This window comes from Genypterus blacodes, unplaced genomic scaffold (assembly GCF_046128005.1).
Source record: "Genypterus blacodes isolate CSIRO-AG114 ecotype Tasmania unplaced genomic scaffold, CSIRO-AGI_Gbla_v1 ptg000438l_1, whole genome shotgun sequence".
Classification (NCBI taxonomy): Eukaryota; Metazoa; Chordata; class Actinopteri; order Ophidiiformes; family Ophidiidae; genus Genypterus; species Genypterus blacodes.
This window is the reverse complement of record NW_027467208.1, coordinates 5,892,724-5,913,652: the sequence shown is the minus strand read 5'-3', so window position 1 is coordinate 5,913,652 and position 20,929 is coordinate 5,892,724. Positions and strand designations below refer to the sequence as shown.

Below are 20,929 nucleotides of genomic sequence, written 5' to 3'. Positions count from 1 at the left end.
ATTCCCTATCTGCATTGCCACACTCATGTTAACCCTTACTTCTAATTTAACAGTGAAGCCATGCTGACATTATACCGGTCGCTTTAGAATAAGTGAAGAAGTTTACACACATACACACACACGTGATCATGTAGTAACTTTGAAGAGATGAAGTCAAACACACACTGAGCAGTGAGCCTGAACGCCACATCACCCCCCGGGTACTGTTCCCTATAAATCCCTCGCATCTATAATAACTCGTTCTATCCACTATATTGTGTGTTTTATGCAGCTAAACCCTCATCAATCGCGTCTGCCTCTGTGTTCCTGAGAGTCCACGTCCACGTCCACTCGAAAGACACTTGTGCCGTCTCACCGCCGCTGTGCACCGACTCGGGCTCGTCCCCTTTCCGGTACCTTTGCCTCTGCGTTCATATCTGCGTAGTTTGCTCCGTAATGCTTCATCTCCCTCCCTGCCTGCACACACTCCAACTCCCCTCCCCTCCCCTCCCCTCCCTCGGTTTGCTGACACTTCCACACACACACACGGCTCTCCCCCGCGCCCCGCCTCGCCCCTCCCGGCGCTGGCTCATTCACTCTCGTGTACACGCCGTCCGTCCACGCACTGACTCCGCTCTGCGCAGGGGGGGCGGGGTGGGATAAATAGCTCCACGAGGAGGCCACACGCTACACTGAGCGAGGACCCACTTGCAGTGCAACGACCACAAGCGAGAAGACTCCGAAGCCGGGAGTAGAATTACCAACATTTATCCTGGAGCTTAGCGAGGACAGACTAGACCGCAACTTTTTGTTTCCACGGACTGTCTGCTGGAGCTCCGATACGACCAATTTGTCACTCCGCTATACGCCAGTTTCTCTGGATATAGCAGCTAAACACAGTTGGTAGTAAACTCTTTGGAGTTTGGTTAGAGTCACTAGAATCCCTCTTTGCTTGTGAGAGTGGACTGCACTGAAGCTTGGGTTTGACCCAGTTGGGTCGAGCTTGGAACCTGGCGCATCACGTTTCCGCGGCTTCCAACACCGCGAAAACTTTTGGCCGGACTCGCTCCGCGGCGCAGATCTGAAGACCTCGCAGCCGAGACGAACCTCAGCAGTTGCTATCCGAACCGCACCTGAGCGACCGGATAGAGAACCACTGACCAGACGCTTAGGACGCTTGTTGAAGGTGAGTTATCTGTCTGATCGCGACTCATTTCGGGTCATTCTCTCTTCTGTGCTTGCGTGACTTGTGCGCATGTGAACTTCGCTGATGTATGATGTGTTTGTGTATCATGAGTGTTGGTGTCCGGCTGTGTGAAGTGACAGTGTTCAGTGTTGCACTTGTGTATCACATCCCTGCTGAAGTTTCTCTGTCGCTGTCCGCGGTGCTGAAACACTCGAGCAGCGTGCAGCGACTATAGGCAAAGTTTGACTCGACAGAGCGACTTAATCAAGCGATGCCTGTTTGCCTCCAGCAGTTTGAACTGCTCGACGAGTCTCGAACATTCGAGCAATCTGCTTGTTTAGCAGCAGAAAGTCAGACTGGGGCAACAGGTTGCAAGCTGGAACTTTCTTCTCTTCCTTCACGGAAATAACTGCATTTGTAATTTACATACAATTCGTGTTAGATTGCTTTACATTCTGCATCAACTCATAATCATACTTGCAGCAGTATTTTGCAAAGATTGAACCATGCACCTGCTGGTTAACGGCACTCTAATTTGGCTGTAGTAATTCTTCTGCAACAGCATGTGAAACACAACACCGGCTCACATTTTGCACAATAAGAAGTCGTCCGAGGCTTCCCAGTCAGATTTAATGGATGTTTTGTCAAGCTGGCACAACCGTCAACACACAGAAGAAATCCAGCAGACTCTGTTTATTTGTTTTTTCTGCTTGTTCAGAGTCTCAGTATTCTGTCCGTTGATTAGAGGAGCTCAGCAGCCTGCAGTCATTGTTTAGTTTACTTGCTTGCTGCTTTTGCTGTCACATGGATTTGTAAAGCAGCAGATCTCCGGCTCTGTTTGCTCTGCACGTGTGCGGCCGCTCGCACAGGGCACAGCCAAAAGCAGGAGGGTGAGCAATTTGTGGATGAAAGATGAGCCAGCCGGCAGGTCATCATCAGAGACATGTGCAGCAAACACTATGAGGTCAGGACGGTGGCTTGTCTCGCTCACTCTGCACACACACACGCACAAACCCAGTACACACACCTAAACATCACCTCATAAACAGAATCAGTGTTTAATCACTCTGATCTTTCTGTGGCAGATTTCACAACTTTTCCCTCCACTTAGTCATACAGTTTTGTTTATGCATGAGTTTAGTATCTGTGGGCTTCTTGCTTCACTTCTCTCCACGCAGCAGAAACAGACAGCGTGTTGTTGTGATTTTGCAGATCAGGTTTTTCTTACACTCATTTGCGAAATAAATCTTGTCACCATAACGACAAGCTGCCCGCTGTTCAGGGTGCATGCTTTGCACAAATAGTGTTGACGACAGCAAGTGGACAAGAAAGAGAACACAAAGAGAAAAGGACAGCGACGGTGTAGAAAAACAGCAAATCAGAACAAGAGTTTCCTATGACAGCGGGAACGCTTTCCTTTCACTGCGAGGGCAAGCAGACGCCCATTCATGGAGCTTCCGGTGCCGGGAGGCGGCAGAGAGACGCCCACCTACACAAAGCGGAGGTCTTTGCAGTGTTGCTGAGGGAGGAGAGGAGAGGAGAGGGGGAAAGAGATGGGAGGGGTGGGAAAAGAGATGTGAGCCACTAAATAATGGGTTGTGCCCTTTAAACATGCAGGTGCTCACCACAGGCACAGCTCATCAGCTGAGGCGTAATCATCTTGCGCTTGTCTGGCGTGCATATAATGACCTTTCCTATTGTTTTGATATCAATTACTCTGCAGAACAGAAGCAGGACTGTCCGGGAAAACATGGGGAGGCAGAAAAATCACATGTGTGTGATAAATGTAGCTGATTAACCGTTCTGCGTCCTCACCTCTGAGCCTAGAGCAACATGTCCAGTAATCCCACCACAGGGACACACAGACTCTGCGCTGTGTCTGCAGGCAGCTTGAGTCATACAGTACAGCGGCTCCACGGGGTTAAGAGCCGTCTGCACAAAGTGTTTGCAAGGGGATTCATATGCAAATGAGCTGGAGAAATTTTATATGTAATTCGAAGCTTAATTAGAATGCATGGCATATCTGAGGAGCTGTCCCTCTGGAGAGCAGCATGGATCTGTAGTGATTCACTCAGGTTTAACACCAGTTGCTGTCAGAGGCATAGAGAGTGCATGCATTTTGCTGTAGGACTTGAGGATGACTGCTTTATGCTCAGGTATGTAGAGGAAGAAACATTAAGCAATTTGTAAGATGCCACCGTTCTAAGCTATAGAACAGGACACACACACACACCGCCCCCCCTTCTGAAAAATGAACAACAGCAGGAATGCATGTAATGAATGGAAGTAATAAGCGTCTGCGGTTGCCCATGGCAATGCTTCTACAGACGTCAGAGTGACGCACGCGATTCACAGTTCAGTTCAGTGTGTGGGAGGAAAGAGCAGGAGCGTGGAGATACCAGCCTGCTGCGAGCGACTGTAATTGCAGGGCTCAAGTAATTATGTGGTGAAGTACGTGTGTGCATTTTAGATCACTGAATCTGCACTGAAACACACTATGATACTGGTCACAGGCAAATCCCCGGCGACAGAGGACGAGAGCGATTACCTGCAGCTCATTAATCTGCTCTTTTATGCAGAGAGGGCAGAGATGTACTGTGCACGCTGTGAGATCTGGAGTTCTGTTGTGCTCTGTTCCTGTTGCACTAACATTGACTAATGTGTCATTTCTTCCTTCTTTTTCATTTCCCTCTTTCCCTGCAGCTCCTTCTTTGAAAGGAAACACTGTCTGCTGCACTAAACACGTATAAAGCCCAAACAAGTCTGCAGACATCTGAAGCGAAGTGTCGTAACGAACAGCAGTTAAAGCACAGAGTCACAGAATCAACAGTAGCTGTGCGTGTGTGAGACGACCCGATGGCGCCGTCAGATCTTTACGGCCCCTGCTTGGCCCTCGTCCTGCTCTTCTTCTTCGGTTTGACCTCCTGCACCCCCTCTGGCCCGGCCTCCGCCACCTGCGCCACCCTGGAGCAGAGCCGCTTCTTCGGCGTATTCTCCTCCGTGTCCACCCTTCCCACCACGCCCTGCTCCTGGACCCTCCAGAACCCCGACCCCAGGCGCTACACCGTCTACATGAAGATCACCAAGCCCACTGACTCGTGCGTGCCTCGCCAGATCAAGACCTTCCAGTTCGACTCCTTCATCGAGACTTCCCGCACCTACCTGGGGATGGAGAGCTTCGACGAGGTTGTGCGGCTGTGCGACGCCTCCACTACGGTCACCTACCTCGAGTCCAGCAAACAGTTCCTGCAGATCCGTAAAGTGGCCCCGAGACACGCCCTGGAGATCGCGCAGGGAGACGCAGACGCTGACATCAGCGAGTTCAAGGCCGAGTTTCTCGTGGTGGGGAAGAGGAATCCCAGTATGCCCGCCTGCCAGATGCTGTGCGAGTGGCTGGAGAAGTGTCTGTCCAGCAGCACCCACGACTATCCCTGTGGTATCATGAACACCCCCTGCCAGTGTTGGGAGGTTCCCAAGAGGAAGCCAGGCAGCTGCTACAGGGGTGGCGTGTATGTTGAGAAGTGCCTCCCCATCCCAAGAGACAACGGACGTGACGCTGAGCTAATCAGTAAGTTTAACTTGATTCGTTTGAAACTGTGCAAAGGGCAAACTGAACGATCTCCACTAGACTAGATTGGCGTGTTGCTGCTGCTGGTAGAAGGTTGTGTTCTCCAGGAGTCCACTGCTCCGCCATTGCTGTCGTTCATTAGCACCAGTTTGAGTCTGAGGGGCTGTTGAGGGTAATGAGACATGCATGTAGAGGAGAGGCTCAGGCAGAATGTGTGTGCAGTCTGAAGCTCCGGACTGATAAGGAGCAAATCAAAGCTGTTAGCTAAACATGCCAAGTCTCCTCCAGGTCTAACGAGCAGGACCGCATGAACTGCACACAACGCTAACTTCAACCATTGTGTCTTAGGGTGGAGGGGGGAGGAGGGGGGGGGGGGGGGTATAATGCTTGGAGGACTTAGGGCTTTTGGCAAGAGACAGAGCTAGGTTGGGTTGGTGGGTGCAGAAAAGAGCACAAAGACCTCACAGTCAGCTGGCAGCGGAAATCGAAGAGCAGCACTCGCCGTCGTCATAGCAACGCCACGGTGCTCTGCTGTGGTTCACACAGCATGGTTCAAGCCCAAACAAATCCCCGTTTCAAACTGGACACCTACCAGCTTGAATGTTTGCTTCTGATAACAAAAACCCATCCTGACTCCTCTAATCCCAAACCATGCCCACTTCCTGTTCTGACCTTTAAAGTTTACTAGAGTTTAGTTGAAACAATGCCTTTTGCCAAATAAGTAATCTCCACTAAAACAGGGTGCACATGGCTGATTGACTTTCATCTTCCTTCCTGCAGAGGGCTGGAGTGGTTGGGGCCGCTGGTCAGACTGCAGCCAGGAGTGCGGTGGCGGCGTCCAGGTGCGCAGCCGCAGCTGTCAGCCGGAGGATGTCGTGTGTGAGGGAACAGTGGAAGAGGGACGGGCCTGCAATCCTCAGCCCTGCATCGGTAAGCCCGCCAGGCAGCCATTAAGCTCTTGTCGCCCGGGTACAAGCGTGCAAGAGTTCAAGCCTGTAATTGTGCATCTGTCTAATTCTCTCAGGCAAAGTGCGCAACAGGAGCCAAGCCCTGCGCTCTATCATCGGCTTGAAGAGGGAAGATGATGAGTCAAACCATGGAGTTGTCGCAATCCATACAGGTAAGCAGACGTCATAGAACCAACACAAGTAAACTACAACATAAGCATGTGTCCCAAATGTTCATGACCTCACGTGCCGACCCTGTGCTTGACCCCCAGTGGAAGCTGTGACAGACGAGTGGTCTCCCTGGAGTATATGTTCCGTTACCTGCGGGGAGGGATGGCAGAGCCGCACCCGCCTGTGTGCCACTTCCTCCTACAGCACCCAGTGCACCGGACCCCTGCGTGAAAACCGCCCCTGCAACAACACAGCCGTCTGCCCCGGTGAGTCACTCCTTCATCCCTCCTACGTGTGCCACACTGAGCGAGGCAGAGCGCTACACACAGAATGTCAGGGGCAGGAAAGCCATTACGCTCTTATATGCTATAGATCACAAAGGAGCAGATGGGGAATAATTTTAGAGAGGCTGAAGTTCACACAATGACTGAGTGGACCAACATTTGTTTATTTCCTGTGGCTCTGTCTGAGGGATAATGTGGAGCAATACCCCACCTAGTGGAGAATTTACAAAACATCCGTGCAGCTTAGCAGCACATGAGTCACACACACACGTTTGCAATCACTTCAACGTACGTTTTCAACAAAGTATACAGCGCTGTCAGTCTTCATCTAACTCTGTGTTTGTGCACGTGCAGTTAATGGTGCTTGGGACGACTGGGCGCCCTGGAGTCTGTGCTCCTCCACGTGCGGCCGTGGTTACCGTGACCGTACCCGCACGTGCAAGCAGCCCCAGAATGGCGGAGAGCCATGCCGCGGCCCTGCAAAACAAACCAAGTTCTGCACCATCGCTGTCTGCCCAGGTCAGTACAGACACGAACTATATCACTCAACCAACAATTGTGTGTAATCCGTGTACTTTCAGCCATAGATGACTACAGTACAGTAATTTCATGAAAACTGGCCACCTATAAAACTTGAGTCATATGCCACTGCCGATGAAAGTAATGATTGGCTTCTCCATTATAACACACATTAAATGCAGTGGCAGGCTCACATTACATCTGACGCATCCACAGAATAAGAGCCTCTTCGTATTAGTCAGTGGCTTTATAATAACTGCCAGTGACTCACACTCCGCTCACGGCCATCAGAAACTTTCTCTCCTATTGTGCTTCCCACTCAGTTGAGTTGAAATGGTTGAACTTCTCCAAAACCCATTCTTCCCTCTGAACACCGGGTTTAGTGGTTGTTTTTGATTTGTTTTTAATAACTTCATCATTTCAAAATGTATCTTTCTTTTTCCCCGTACAATTTCATGTTTCATGTCGGTAACGGCAACAGAATTAATAGAATTGTGTTTCTGCGGGTAAAGGCTGTTAGGCCAAGTCATTTTGTGATATAAACACACTTCTCATTTAAAATTGATGGGCTTTGAAAATGGATTTGCCCATTTACCATGATGGAAATGTGCACTTACCTCCATCTATTTTACAAACCCATGATTGATTTCTTCTATTCCTAACTGCTGTTCAACTCAATAAGACCCAAAATATCATCCATGCTTCTATTTGTTTAATGAATTCTGCACAAAATAGCATCTGATATAGAAGATTAATACAGGCAGAAATGAGTTTAGAGGCGAGAAGAAAGTACCCTGTTATTAGGACAACTGCTGCTGTCTTGTTTGTCTTGTCTGTTTCGTCTGTTTGGTCCATGTCCCTTGCTCACTTTCTGTACATCTCTGCTTCCCTCTAGTGGACGGATCCTGGAACGAATGGTCTGCCTGGAGCACATGCTCTGCGTCTTGCTCTAACGGTACCAGACAGAGAACGCGGGAATGCAACGGGCCATCCTACGGGGGCTCAGAGTGCCATGGCAACTGGGAAGAGACAGCCAGCTGCTTCCTGAAAGAGTGCCCTGGTAAATAAACAAACGCCCCAGTTACAACATCTGCAGCGTTGACATTTCTATGCAAATCTTTCCCCAAAAAAAGCTCTCTTACTGCAATGCATATATAGCAGTCATGTCATGGACTCAGAGTTAATGCTGTGATCTAATCTGTGCCTTTAGTTGATGGTCGTTGGCAGTCGTGGAGCTCTTGGGGCAGCTGCAGTAAGACGTGCGGTGGAGGCATCCAGCAGAGACAGAGGGTCTGTGAGGGGCCTTTCTTCGGTGGAGAATCTTGCCCTGGAGAGAAAGGAGAGCAGAAGCGTTGCAATGAGAGGAGATGTCCAGGTCAGTGCCTCCAATACATACTGGTGCTAAAGGGGTGGAGGGGTAAAGATACTATAACATATAAGATGAGCTGTAAGGCAATCATCACATCATCTAACATGTTTGTATGATCTTTGTGTTCCTTTAGAGCCCCATGAGATCTGCCCCGAGGAGAACACTGGAGACTTTGTGTGGAAGAAGACCCCTGCTGGAGACATGGCTGCGGTCGGCTGCCCTTCTGACGCTGCAGGTACGGAGACAGTGATGAAGATGATCTGTTTTTTAATAATGGCAACACAAGGTTTGAAAAAAGAGCTGGACATTTTTCTTACCTGCAACCTCTAAGTATGTATCTATATGGATTGACAGGTTTGATCCTGCGCCGGTGCGCCCTCGACGCCATCGGTCTTGCATTCTGGGAAAGCCCAACTCACATCAAGTGCGTCTCCAACAACTATGAGAATATTCAGAAGCTGGTAAGTTATCATCACAACTGACTGAGTTAAAAGACCTCCTGACCAATTTCCTTCATAGTTTCAGATTAACTTTTCATTTTCCCCATGTAGACGCAGGACTACGTCTCCAAGGCAAAGACGGGGCAGAGCGTGGACGGAGTCGCCGAGGTGATTTCACGTCTGAGATTCTCCACGGACGAGGGAGCAAAGTACAGCGGCGACCTCATGGCTGTGATGGAAATCCTGAAGAACACCACTGATCTGTACAAGGGAAGCACCTTGAGACTGAGCAGCGCTGATGTGGAGGTGAGCCGAGACATTGTGATCTTGCCGGTGAAAAGAAAGTTGATGAGGGTGTTTACTTGGCACAATAGGTGCAAATAAGACTCGTACCTGTCTTGACAAAAATAGTTTTATTAAATAAGGCTGCATTTGGTTTCATCTCACACTTCTGTCTCCTCTTATTACTCTGCAGAACTACGTCCAGACCATCAGCAACTTACTGAAGGAGGAACATCATGACAAATGGGAAGAGGCACAGCTGGTATGTGATAAGAGGGTGTGTGTGTGTGTATGTGTGTGTGAGTGATCCAGAGCACGGAGGGGAGGGCGGGGTGGGGATAAGCCCTCTTTGCTGACACTCTTGCGATGGGACAAGTGCATGCGGGACAAATCACAGCGCGAAACAAGTTTTCTGAGTGTGTGTATGTGTGTGTGAGAAGTTGGTGCGAAGAAAGCGAGTGTGAAAATGGGGGAGGGAATGTAGCAGGGACTGGATGACTTTTCGCTGATTAACACTCCCAAACTCCCTTTTACTCACCCGGCCGTTAGATCTGAACGTAATGAGAATCTAACACCCGGAGCTAAAATAGTCGAGAGTCGAGACAAAAGCAAAGAAACCAAACTGCAGTCGTGATGTTAGGAGCTCATCCCGTTATCTGGCACTAAACCACGTCCACTCCTGCTTGCACGTCAGGTTTCTTTGCTGCAAGATGCCTAAGATGAGACTTTAGAGTGCAAAGAGGAACTATTCATGCACAAATTGAAAATGGATGGTGAATTACAGGGGGGCCAGCATGACAAGAGTAATGGAACACTTCAAGGCGATGGAGAGAATCAGAACGCCCACACGCCAATCTGTGCGTCGCTATGTCATCCTACATACCAATGGCAAGTTCTGAGGAGGCACAGACAGCACGTTGCACACAGCCACACACATCGATGGAGTTTTGCGTCAGAGAAGACGCAAGTCAGACAGTCCGCCCTCTCCACCGAGTGAACAGGCGGAAAAAAAAACTGTGTATGAATCAACGGCTTGCCCATTTATGGTCTGAAGGAAGTTCTGTGGTTGCATAGCAGCCAGTTTCCATTATTCACTGCTCAAGATTCTCACGTAATAGAGATAGAAAACCGGACTGAACCAGTACTGTGATCGATAAAATGTTGTTTTGCCTTCGGAATTAAACCAAACAGTGGGAAAAAGAATAGAAATATATTGACTTTATAAGATAATAAGACCCTCTGCCTGCATGAATCCCACCTCCCCTGTTGCTTCTCTCCTTTCTCACTGCTCTTCCATCTCTCCCCCTTGTCCTCCTTTTAATCCAGATGGGTGGCAGCATGAAGGAGTTCCTTCGTCTCGTTGAGGAATTCGTGAGCATGATCGGTATGCAAATGAGCGGCTTCCAGGACATTTACGAAGTGACGGAGAATTTAGGTGAGCCCTGATTTCCCCCTGCCAGCTGCTTTCTGCTCGTGCCTGGTCAGGGTGATTTGTCCTTTCGCCCACCTCAGAGTGCATCAATCTTAATCATGCCTGTGAATCAGAGTCCATCTGAGCAGTGGAATGCCTCGGTTATCACGCTGACAGAGTAGAGAGAATATCAGCTGTGCCATCTTTAAGACATTTCCACAGCTTGAGATGATGAATTGGGTTGGAGGCTATATTATACAATTACACCGTTAATTGCAGTACAAAGAAAGAGCAAACCTCACACTGAATCACTCTCTCACACACCCCAAGGTCTTACACACAGAATGCATGAATCCCAAATTGCTCATTTACACTTTTCACCCAGTTGAACCTTGTATTAACATGGCAACAATCTCTCTTCCTCTGTTCTTCTTTTTCTAGTGCTGAGCATCCACAAGCGCCCCACTACCATGAACTCCAACTTCACCTTCCCTGTGAAGGGCTGGAGGGGAATGTTGGACTGGGTCAGATCATCTGAAGAGAAGATCTCAGTGTCCCGTGACTCTCTGTCCCTGGAGCATTCCGGTGAGATCCTCAAACTCTTCGAACCCCGGATCAATAATCACTTATCAGGCAGACTGGTTGTTTAAATGAAGCAGACTAGAGTCTAAGCAGACATGTTTTGTTCCTTCCAGATGGTACAGATGCCTTTGTTACTGGCATCGTGCTCTACAGGAACCTTGCTTCAATCCTCTCCTTTCAGAGGTAAGGCATGTTCAGCAATCACACAATGTCGCCCCCTGATGGAAAACTCTGTTACTACACTTTCCCCCTGAATTATTGCTTTTTCTCATTTCATTGTCTGAGCTAATTTAGACATTTGAACAGACTTAGAATTGTGCCTTTTGGAGTGAATTTGCAATTTAAAAAAGTACCACAAGCTACATATCTGACTGTTGAACTTCCTCTCTCCCTGCAGTAACTCCACCCTGCTCAACTCTAAGGTGGTGACAGTCATCGTCAAGCCCACCCCGAGCCTTATGTCATCTCCCGTCGAGATCGAGTTCCCCCACCTCCACAATGTAAGTGCCTAATGATTACCCAAACTAATGGAGCCTTACAAAGTCTAACCACACCCCTCAGGGGCGTTTGCTCGCCGCCGTGCGCAGAGCTTGACATTTCCCTGACATTTGCAAAGACGCTGTGACTTTTCCCGTCTACTTGTGGCAGTTGAAGCCTGCAAAGATCACACGGCACAACCGAACGGTCAGAGGGTGATAATGAGTAATCATGTGCAGCCCCGATAAGAAGCAGTTTTTAGGTTTTTTGTGCCACTCAGCCACGTAAGCAGGTGGCGGGGCAGCGAGTTGTTGCATTTCACAGATTTATAGTACGGCGGTCCAACCTACACACTTTCCATTTTCTGCAGAGATTCCTCACACTCCCTTTTTCCATCTGTGTCTTTTTCTAGGGCACCATCAATGAGACATGCCTGTCGTGGGACGAAAGTGAAACGTAAGTGCAGACTCTGCTTGTTTTCTCCATCTGAACGTGTGTCATCTATTCTCTGTGCCCGCCTGCCTTGTCAGCTCATCTGGCGATAAGGCTTGTTTATGCGTTTGCTCGACCCGCCAGGTTTCAATCACGCATCTGTCACTGCATATGAGCACTCAGCCCCCCCCCCCCCCCCCCACACACTCACCAGAGGGAGAACCTCCATGTTGCATTTGTTTGTTGATGTCAATCATATCCGACAGAGAGGACAGGTTGACCCGTCTCACCCAGCTAGAAGCACCAGGCGTCCTAAGCTGTCTCACATACTTTCCCGACATTCTGACTTGGGGAAATAGCAAATTCAGTGATTCAGTTGTGTGTTCTTCAAGTGACACTGAACCTCCTCCTCCTCCTCCGCCGGGTTTAAATGAACCACATCCGGAGGGAAGACTGAAGACACACTTGTAACCTCATTAGATCCAGCGAGGCGGCTTCATAGGTCAGAACACAGTGTCAGTGTGGAGATAATGGCAGCTCTCGTCCCTCGCCTCTTTGTAATGTCCCTATGTCACCGCCGAGGGTAATGGCTGTGCTGTGTGGGAGTTTTTAAAGATGTGTAGATGCATTGGAATGACTTATGAGACGGTTGTTCCCCGTGGTCCGGCCTGGATCAGTCACCCTGCCCCCTCCCCCCGGCCCACTTCTGCCCCGCTGAAGAATACACAGGTGGATCATTTGCATATAGATAGATTTGTACACTTGCGGTGAACAGATAAGCAATGAAAACGCATTAAGCCGTAGCGACCCGCACACACACACACACACACACACGCCTTCCCCCTTAGACGCAAGTGCAAACACAGATGCGGCAAAGACCGGGGGCAAAGAGGAACAAAGAGGGGGGGAAAAGTTGCGCAGAGGAGGGCCTGAAGAGAAGAGGAGGAAGATGTAATTAAGTTATATACTTGCAGAGGGAGGGTGATACGCCTCTCGTCAAATTAGATTAATGTTTGACAGCGGATGGGACTAATGACAGGATGCAGACAGTGGAGACGGCTGAGGGATGAGGGGCTGCTTCCTGCAGAGAGGCACACGTTTGGGGTTTAGAGAGCAGATGGACAGATGCACTCCAGAGTACAGATGAACAACATTAACTGCAAACACTGCAATGGCACACACACACACACACGTGTTAAACATGTGCAGCCCAGCCCACACGCCATTCAAGCTGTTATATTAATTGGACCGGGAGGCTGGTGTTGTGCCGGACCTGCCTGGCCCGTTGGGGGTTCCGGCGGTCAGTCAGAACCTTGTTGGACGCAGCTCCACCCCTCACCTCCTCTCTGCTCTCTGCTCGGGAGCATCTGCTGCAGACCCTGACCTCTTCTGATGATCTGTCAAACTAGACAATCTGGGCAACATGTGAGAGCTTTAATGCTCCCTTCAATGCTTGACAGATAGATGACCTCATTCAGTTTCGTTTCTTGCCTGGTTAGGTCTGTTTTTATGTATTGGAAGTGTGTTGGAGACATAATCCTAGTCCAGACCATCCCCATGGTCCCCTTCATAACAGGGAACACTTTGTCCTTTGTCCCCTCTTAGGGAGCAGCGAGCAAGTGTCTATAGGGAGGAAAGATAGATTCACCAGATCCATCAATCACAGCCATGATGCCTGTTAATCCTTTACATCTATCAACCATCATTCATTCCTGCTTTCCCTCTGAATCCCTCAGATTATAGTCAAAGAAGCATTATTCATTATTAACTCTTTAATATATGAGATTATTGCTTTGTGTCGGAATGCCAACATCTAAACACCGTGAAAGTGTGAACATGTGAAGCCGTCATGTGTCTCCCTGTGACCCCCGCATGCATGAGGGATGTGTCAGGTGTGTGTGTCTGTCTCCCCGCTCCGCTCCGCTCCTCTCTCGCTCCTCTCTCGCTCCCGCTCCTAACCCGCCTGCCTTTCCTTTCCTCTCCTCTCTCCCTGTGTGCGTGTGCAGTGCCTCCCTGCTCGGCTCCTGGTCTGCTCGGAGCTGCAGAGCGGTGCCCGTTCATTCGCACCGGACCAAATGCGTGTGTGACAGCCTCTCCACCTTCGCCATCTTAGCGCGCGTCAACTTCGACTCGGTAAGTCTTTTCCTCTCCCTCGCCGTGTCTCTCTCTTTGTCTCCCCCCTTTCTTGTCTGTCTCCCTCTCTCCCTCTCTCTCTTAATATGCGGTGCGGAGACTTGTTGTTTTCTCTCCGTTCGCGTCCCTCTTTGTCTCTCCCCCGTCCAGGTGCATCGCAGCCCGGGCTTCGTGTTTGTTGATCGATGAGCAACACGTTTAATGTAGCGATGTAGCGATGTAGCTTTGCAATCGTGCAGAAATATTGAATGTCCGCCGTGTTTAAGGTCGCGTTTGTGTCTGATTGAGCCTCTTTTGGCCATTTTTAACTGCCTGTCGCTCGCAGTCGATTGATTAATTCGGTCGAATCGTGATAAGCGAGCGATGGAATTTGCTCGTTTGCACGCGCGGAGACTGAAAAAAACATCGTTGCGCAATGTTTTAGTATAATTGGTATAATTATTATGATCATTATCTCGTTTCATGCACACAAGCAGCTGTGATTCACCTTCACGTTTACTGACATTTAGCAAATGTGAAATTATGCACGATGATCTTAACCGAGTTAGAGCGGGGGGGAGGGGGGGGTCTTGATTACCGATTTCTGTCAGTACGCATCGCTGTTTCATGCGCAAAGATGAACGCGTAATTTTTCCCCTGTAGACTCTGAGCCAGAGCAGCTCCTTCTCTCTCTTTCCAGTTGCCCTGGTAACGGCTTCTGCAGAGCAAAGTCGGCCTGTGTGTGTGTGTGTGTGTGTGTGTGTTTCTGATAACTGAGACACACACACACACCCTCCTTCCTCCCTCCCTCCCTCCTATAAACACCCTCAGGATAGAGAAGATGATGTCCATTCCTGCACCAGAGTTTGCAGTCAGTTTAGCGTCGTTGCATCTTAAAGGACCTGGCGTGTTTAGATGAAGCCAGTCGATCTTTCATTTGATCTTTAAAGTGTGTGAGCTGCTGTGTCATCACATTTGCACTGCAGCTCTGAAAACCACATTCAGTCCCCAACCTGTTGTTTACATGCTAGATTTGATTTGCTGGTCTGAACAGCACCTCCCCATGTTTGTTATAGTCTACACACACACACACACACACACACACACGCCAAGCTCCTGCAACAGTACAAAGGCAGCTGCGCCAACCATTCCGTATCCCTGAATTCTCGGTTACCTGCTCCCGTCTCTCTTTAGACCCCAGCAGCAAAAGACCAATGAGAGACAGACGTCTGGTCATGCATTGATGGTTCCTCTCTCTCTCCCCCCTCACTCCGCCCTCCCTCTCCCCCCGCCTCTGCATCCATCCTTTGATGTGTGCTGTGGACATTTTTCAATAACATCTTCCCGCGAGCTGCATGAGGAACACCAGCAAGAAAGCGAGACAGAGAGACAGAAAGAGAGAGAGAGAGAGAGAGAGAGAGCAGGGAAGAGACGTGAAAAACACCCAAGATACTGCAGCGTTCTGGCTCACGCTATGTATTCTGCCGATTTAGAGTCTCCAGCACGACGGGCAGGACATAGGATGGTCCAGTCTGACTGAGTCCAGCCCGATGCCCTTGACCAGCAGACCTCCATTAGAGCTTTAGGCGACAGAACCACCGGCCCCCTTCCTCCAAAATGTCTCCCCTCGCCCGATTCACATTTGTGCAAATGAGAACGTGGCATTCGGTCAAGGACGGGCAGAAGACATGCCTCATATGTAGGTCAAACCGGCTGTCTGGTTTTCACTCAGTGGCCCGTGGTGCATCAACCCAGTTAGAGGAGCTCGGGAAGAGAGGGAACACATTGCCCTTGTTTCTCCCCTTCACCCCAGATTCATTCAGTAAAGACAGACAGGAAGCGAAAGGAAAGCTCACTGCCGCCGCCGCCGCCGCCGCTGCTATCTGCCATCTGTTTTGAGGCTCTGGCGATGTTAGTTGGGTAGTTTTGGGAAAAAAAGCTAATTTGCCAGGATAGATGAGTCTTTGGCTGCCGTAGGCCCGGACTTCGCCTGCGGTGCTTCCATATCAGCCAGAGACAGACGGAGATAAAGAAGACAGTTTGGTGTTGAAATTTCCGCGGAAATTCTTAGACGCTATCAACGACACACACACACACACACAGAGGCATGCATCGCAACACCGTACACCAGCGACGCCAGAATTTATAGCTTTTATAAATCAAAGGAAGGCCAAAGCGCCGTCTATTTCCGTCCTCTTCTATCTGCGCTAATTTGACACCTGCAGATTTATAACGTGTCGGGACATTTTCCCTCACACACACGCTATGGAGCCACTTATCCCTTTCTCACCTTCTTAAGTCGTCCCGGGCGCTTATGGGAAGAAAAAAAACCTAATCACACCGTTTGTCAATGAGGGCTTCTTCTTTTGATCTACATCACGCGCGTGCGCGTGTGTGTGTGCGGAGGTGACAGCTGATGGAAGGTGTTAGATTAGCTCGGTTAAAGCCACTGGAGGAGGTGCGAGACGGAGCGCAGGGAAGTGGTGGAACCAGACAATTAGCCGCTTGTAAAGCTGGAGGTTTCCGGGTGAAGCAGCAGCAGCAGGGAGAACAGGACACACACACACACACGCACAGTGGCGTCCCTTGTTCGGTGCCAGGCCCGGGCCTCATACACGCGGCGGTCACTGCCACTGACAGCGGCGGGCGCTAAGCTGCTGTCAAAAGATCAGAAGGTCCAGGCGGCGGGTAGATGAATGCGCAGGTGATAATGGACCCACCTGTCCGATCCCGCAGGGGGGCGGAGGAGGAGGAGGAGACACCACTTGGCACAGAGACAGCAACACACACAAGATGGTGCAAAAGCGCAGAGAGAGAGAGAAAGAAAGAGAGGCAGTTCATGATGAGACGGTGCCATAGCTGCTTAAACTAATCAGTGAATACAGCAACCCAACTGAACTGCCCCTGGGAATTGAACACGCACCCCCCTCCCTCCTCCTCCTCCCTGCTTAACAACGGTAGATATATGTGCAGGGGTCCTTCCGCGCCTCATTTGCCGACTCCCAAGCCGGATGGAGGAACGCCATGACCCTGGCCCTTTATTTAGTTTGGCCGCTCCATCTTCCTGACACGTTCACCTTGGGGTCACCTTGACGCAGCCGTGGCCCCATTGTGTCATTCAGCTCGTTTCACCCACCGGGGAGCTGTCTGCTGTTCCAGTTAGCGAGCTCACACACACACACACACACACACACACAGCGGCCTGGATAGCGCTGCATTTTCTAACCGGCACGTTCCGCTCTTTGTCTCCTGTTGTTGCAGATCATGGACAAGGCGCTGCTCCCGTCCGTGACGCTCATCGTGGGCTGCGGGGTCTCGTCCCTCACCCTGCTGCTCCTCATCATCATCTACGTCTCCGTGTGGAAGTAAGTGAAGCCCCGCCGACGTCTTCCCAGGCCTCGTCCTCAGATCAGTATGCGCACGTTCCCCCGCTCACGTTCTCCCTCTGCCTCCAGGTACATCCGCTCCGAGCGCTCTGTGATCCTCATCAACTTCTGCCTGTCCATCATCTGCTCCAACGCCCTTATCCTCATCGGACAAACTCAGGCTCGCAACAAGGTAAGGCGGCTCTCTCTCTCTCTCGCCCGGTCGCGGCCCCCTCCCGTCTTTGAAATCCCTCTGTAACTCACAGCTTTGGGAACTCACACACTTTCTTCCCTTTTTTCCCGCTCCTCTTCCTCTTCCTCTTCCTCCTGGGCATCCACAGGTGGTGTGCACGCTGGTGGCCGCTTTACTGCACTTCTTCTTCCTCTCGTCTTTCTGCTGGGTGCTGACTGAAGCTTGGCAGTCGTACATGGCCGTCACAGGTCGCCTGCGCAACCGCATCATCCGCAAGCGCTTCCTGTGCTTAGGCTGGGGTAAGAGCTTCCTGTCCGTCTGTCTGACTCTTCCTTCTCCTCTCGCTTCTGTTCCTTCCCTTTCCACATTTCTCTCTAACCCTGTGCAGCACTTAATCTAACCCTGCGTGTGTGTGTGTGTTCTTGTAGGACTTCCTGCCCTGGTGGTTGCCGTGTCTGTGGGTTTCACCAAAGCAAAAGGATACGGCACTGTCAACTAGTAAGTCCAATCCTGATCCACCGAGTCAAGTCATGTCATTTGTAAGCGATCATCATCATCATCATCTCCTCCTCTCTCCTCCTCTCCTCCAGCTGCTGGCTCTCCCTTGAGGGTGGACTCCTCTACTCCTTCGTTGGTCCCGCTGCAGCCGTTGTTCTGGTTCGTACTCACTGACATCTCTAATCAATCCTCCGATACAAAGCAACTTCCCTAAGCTTCCTGTTGGAAACGTTTGCGTTGCGTCTCATCCCTGATCTGTCTATGCCAACAGGTAAACATGGTCATTGGTATTCTGGTCTTCAACAAGCTGGTGTCCAAGGACGGCATCACCGACGTGAAGCTGAAGGAGAGAGCAGGGTAGGTCTTATTGATCTCCTCCTCAGGCGTATCGGCCACGTGCTTTCATATCAAACCGGACAATCAAAACAATAGTTCCTGAAGTCCTAACGCCGTCTCCTTCCTTCCTTCCTTCCCTCCACCTTGCAGGGCGTCTCTGTGGAGCTCCTGCGTGGTTCTGCCTCTCTTGGCCCTCACCTGGATGTCCGCCGTCCTGGCCATCACCGACCGCCGCTCCGCCCTCTTCCAGATCCTCTTCGCCGTGTTTGACTCCCTGGAGGGTTTCATCATCGTGATGGTCCACTGCATCCTGCGTAGAGAGGTAAGGGCACCAGCTCCACACGCCAATATGACAACGCACACAAAGCAATGCACTTTCACTTGTGTAGATGTTTTTGTAGGTTTTTGTTGAGGGTTGAGGTTTGAATGTCGCTCTGTCCCTCAGGTTCAAGAGGCTGTGAAGTGCAGAGTAGTCGATCGCAAGGACGACGGCAACGGCGACTCCGGCAGCTCCCATCACAACGGCCACCATAGCCAGCAGAAGGTACATTTCTAAACTTGTCGCCCTTTTTTAACGCATGTAGCTCCTTTTACATTTGATCCCTACATGAACACGTGCAGTGACTGACGGTTTTTCTCTTTTACCACAACAGTCTGATAACGAAAAAGATGGAGACTCAAGCAGACAAGGTGAGACCCTCTTACAAGTGGCCTTAACCATTTTTCCATTTCCATTAAAACTTCCTGAAGCCACAAACACAAAATATTTGATAAAAATAAAAAAAAAGGGCTTGATTTTAAGTGTTTGAGAGCTTAGCGTGGCCTTGTATTCATCCAAACTCTCTCCCTTTTTCCTCTTTGATCTAAAAGGAATGAAGAGTTCCTCAGAGGAGAAGATGGCCCCTCCCCAGCTACCCCTCCCCATGGGCTCCAACTTCCACACGCTGCCGTCCAACCCCAACAAGAGCCACATGCAAGCCGTCCCCGAGTACTCCAGCCACACGCTCACGCTGAAGAGGGAGAAGAGTCGCCTGACGGGTGGAATGGACCCGACGTGCGGGAAGCCCGTGTACGTGTGCGAGGGCGAGCTCTTCACGCAGCTGGACGCCGATCTGGCCCGCGCCCACGCAGAGGGCAGCATGTCGGACGGCAGCGGTTACGTCCTCATGCCCAACACCACGTCCACGCTGAGGACCAAGCCCAAAGACGAGATGAAGTACAACATCGGCATGGAGCAGCTGCCCCAGGCCCGGCTTATGCACCTGGGCGGACCCTTCGCCGAGCCGCAGACCGCCTTCGGCATCAAGTCCATCCCCGCCGACCAGGTCAGCGTGTCGTACTCAGAGAGAGACTCGCCCATCCAGAACATCCACAACATGTCCAGCGAGTCTCACATCACCCACAGCAGCCTGGAGAACACCTTCGAGTCCATGAACTCCATGATGTCCAAGAGCGAGACCATCTCCACGCTGTCCATGAGCTCCTTGGAGGTAAGACGGGACGAGACGGCAGGACAGAATCACCTGAGTTTCATTTGAACCCGATGTTTCCTTTTGAATTCTTGAAACTAATTTCCTGTCCTTTTCTTATTGCAGAGACAGAAGTCCCGTTATGCTGAGTTAGACTTTGAGGTAAATATCCGTTCTAATTCTGTCCAAGAGATTCTAATCAACTAATTGAGTGTGTAACTGAGAGTGTGAACATTAAGACTAAATTCTTCTTTGTTTCTTGTTTCCCGTAGAAGATCATGCACACAAAGAAACGCCACCAGAACATGTTCCAGGACCTCAACAGGAAGTTACATCACGCCGAGAAAGACAGAGAGTCCCCAGCTTCTGACAGCAAGGTAACACATCGTGCCAATGACCCACACGTCCGTCTCCAACACACACACACACACACACACACACACACACACACACACACACACACACACACACACACACACACACACACACACACACACACACACACACACGAGACAGGCAATAACAAAGACACAATCCAAACCAGAGGCAGAAGCTCAGATTGAAGTAGTGGCTCTCTGTGGCATGATGGTGTAACGTGACCTTTAAATGGTTGTCGCTACCTTGAGGTCATTGAAATAAGCCTGTATCTTCTTCCTTCCTTCCTTCTTACAGTCTGTGAGATGGAGTGTGTCATCAGGAGGAAGTGACAAAACGAACCACAGCGTGAGTGTTTATATACAACCTCACAATGTCAGATTAATACACAAACAGACACACAAACACCATCTGATACTGGCCTCTATTCACCAACACGTTACAGTTAGACAGCATCACCTCTAAATTACTGTAACCATTTCAATCAGTCATTGCTAAGAGTTGCCGGTTGATAGCGTTGCTCAAGTCCGGCCCTGTTTGTCTCCCCTCCAGGACAAACAGCAGACTCAGATGGACCGGCCGTGGGAGGGGGTCAGGGGAATACCTCAGTCGCCCCCCGCCTGGGTGCGCAAAGACCTGGAGCCTCTGGCCGCGTCGCCGCTGGAGCTGCACTCTGTGGAGTGGGAGAAGGCCGGCACCACCATCCCTCTGGTGGGGCAGGACATCATCGACCTGCAAACGGAGGTCTGAGGCGGTGGGAAAGGGGGCCGGCGAGCCGCCCGATTTCACCTCAGTCACCCTTTTTGGTTTGGAAAGGAAAAAGCAGAGATCCTGTTTGTAAGGAAACCAAGAAGGAAGGAAGGAAGGAAGTGAGAGAGTAGGTCCCAGAATCAATGTCTTCGAACCCTCAGCTAGAGAGAGGAAGGAGGGAGAG

The 20,929-nt window shown here is 50.4% G+C and overlaps 1 protein-coding gene across 1 annotated transcript; it reads left to right on the top strand.

The window, feature by feature from the left end:
* Window positions 1–4,021: 4,021 nt before the first annotated feature.
* On the top strand, window positions 4,022–20,745 carry LOC142989802 (adhesion G protein-coupled receptor B1-like). The gene is made up of 31 exons (XM_076139489.1): window positions 4,022–4,733; window positions 5,514–5,663; window positions 5,758–5,853; window positions 5,953–6,117; window positions 6,490–6,654; window positions 7,550–7,714; window positions 7,865–8,029; window positions 8,157–8,258; window positions 8,378–8,484; window positions 8,575–8,769; window positions 8,939–9,007; window positions 10,072–10,180; window positions 10,598–10,741; window positions 10,852–10,921; window positions 11,136–11,238; window positions 11,628–11,671; window positions 13,654–13,780; window positions 17,021–17,124; window positions 17,215–17,317; window positions 17,466–17,616; window positions 17,746–17,815; window positions 17,908–17,974; window positions 18,087–18,172; window positions 18,302–18,473; window positions 18,597–18,695; window positions 18,805–18,841; window positions 19,022–19,641; window positions 19,747–19,782; window positions 19,893–19,997; window positions 20,293–20,343; window positions 20,548–20,745. The coding sequence occupies exons 1-31, from the start codon at window positions 4,022–4,024 to the stop codon at window positions 20,743–20,745; spliced, it is 4,587 nt and encodes a 1,528-aa protein (XP_075995604.1).
* Window positions 20,746–20,929: the final 184 nt, after the last annotated feature.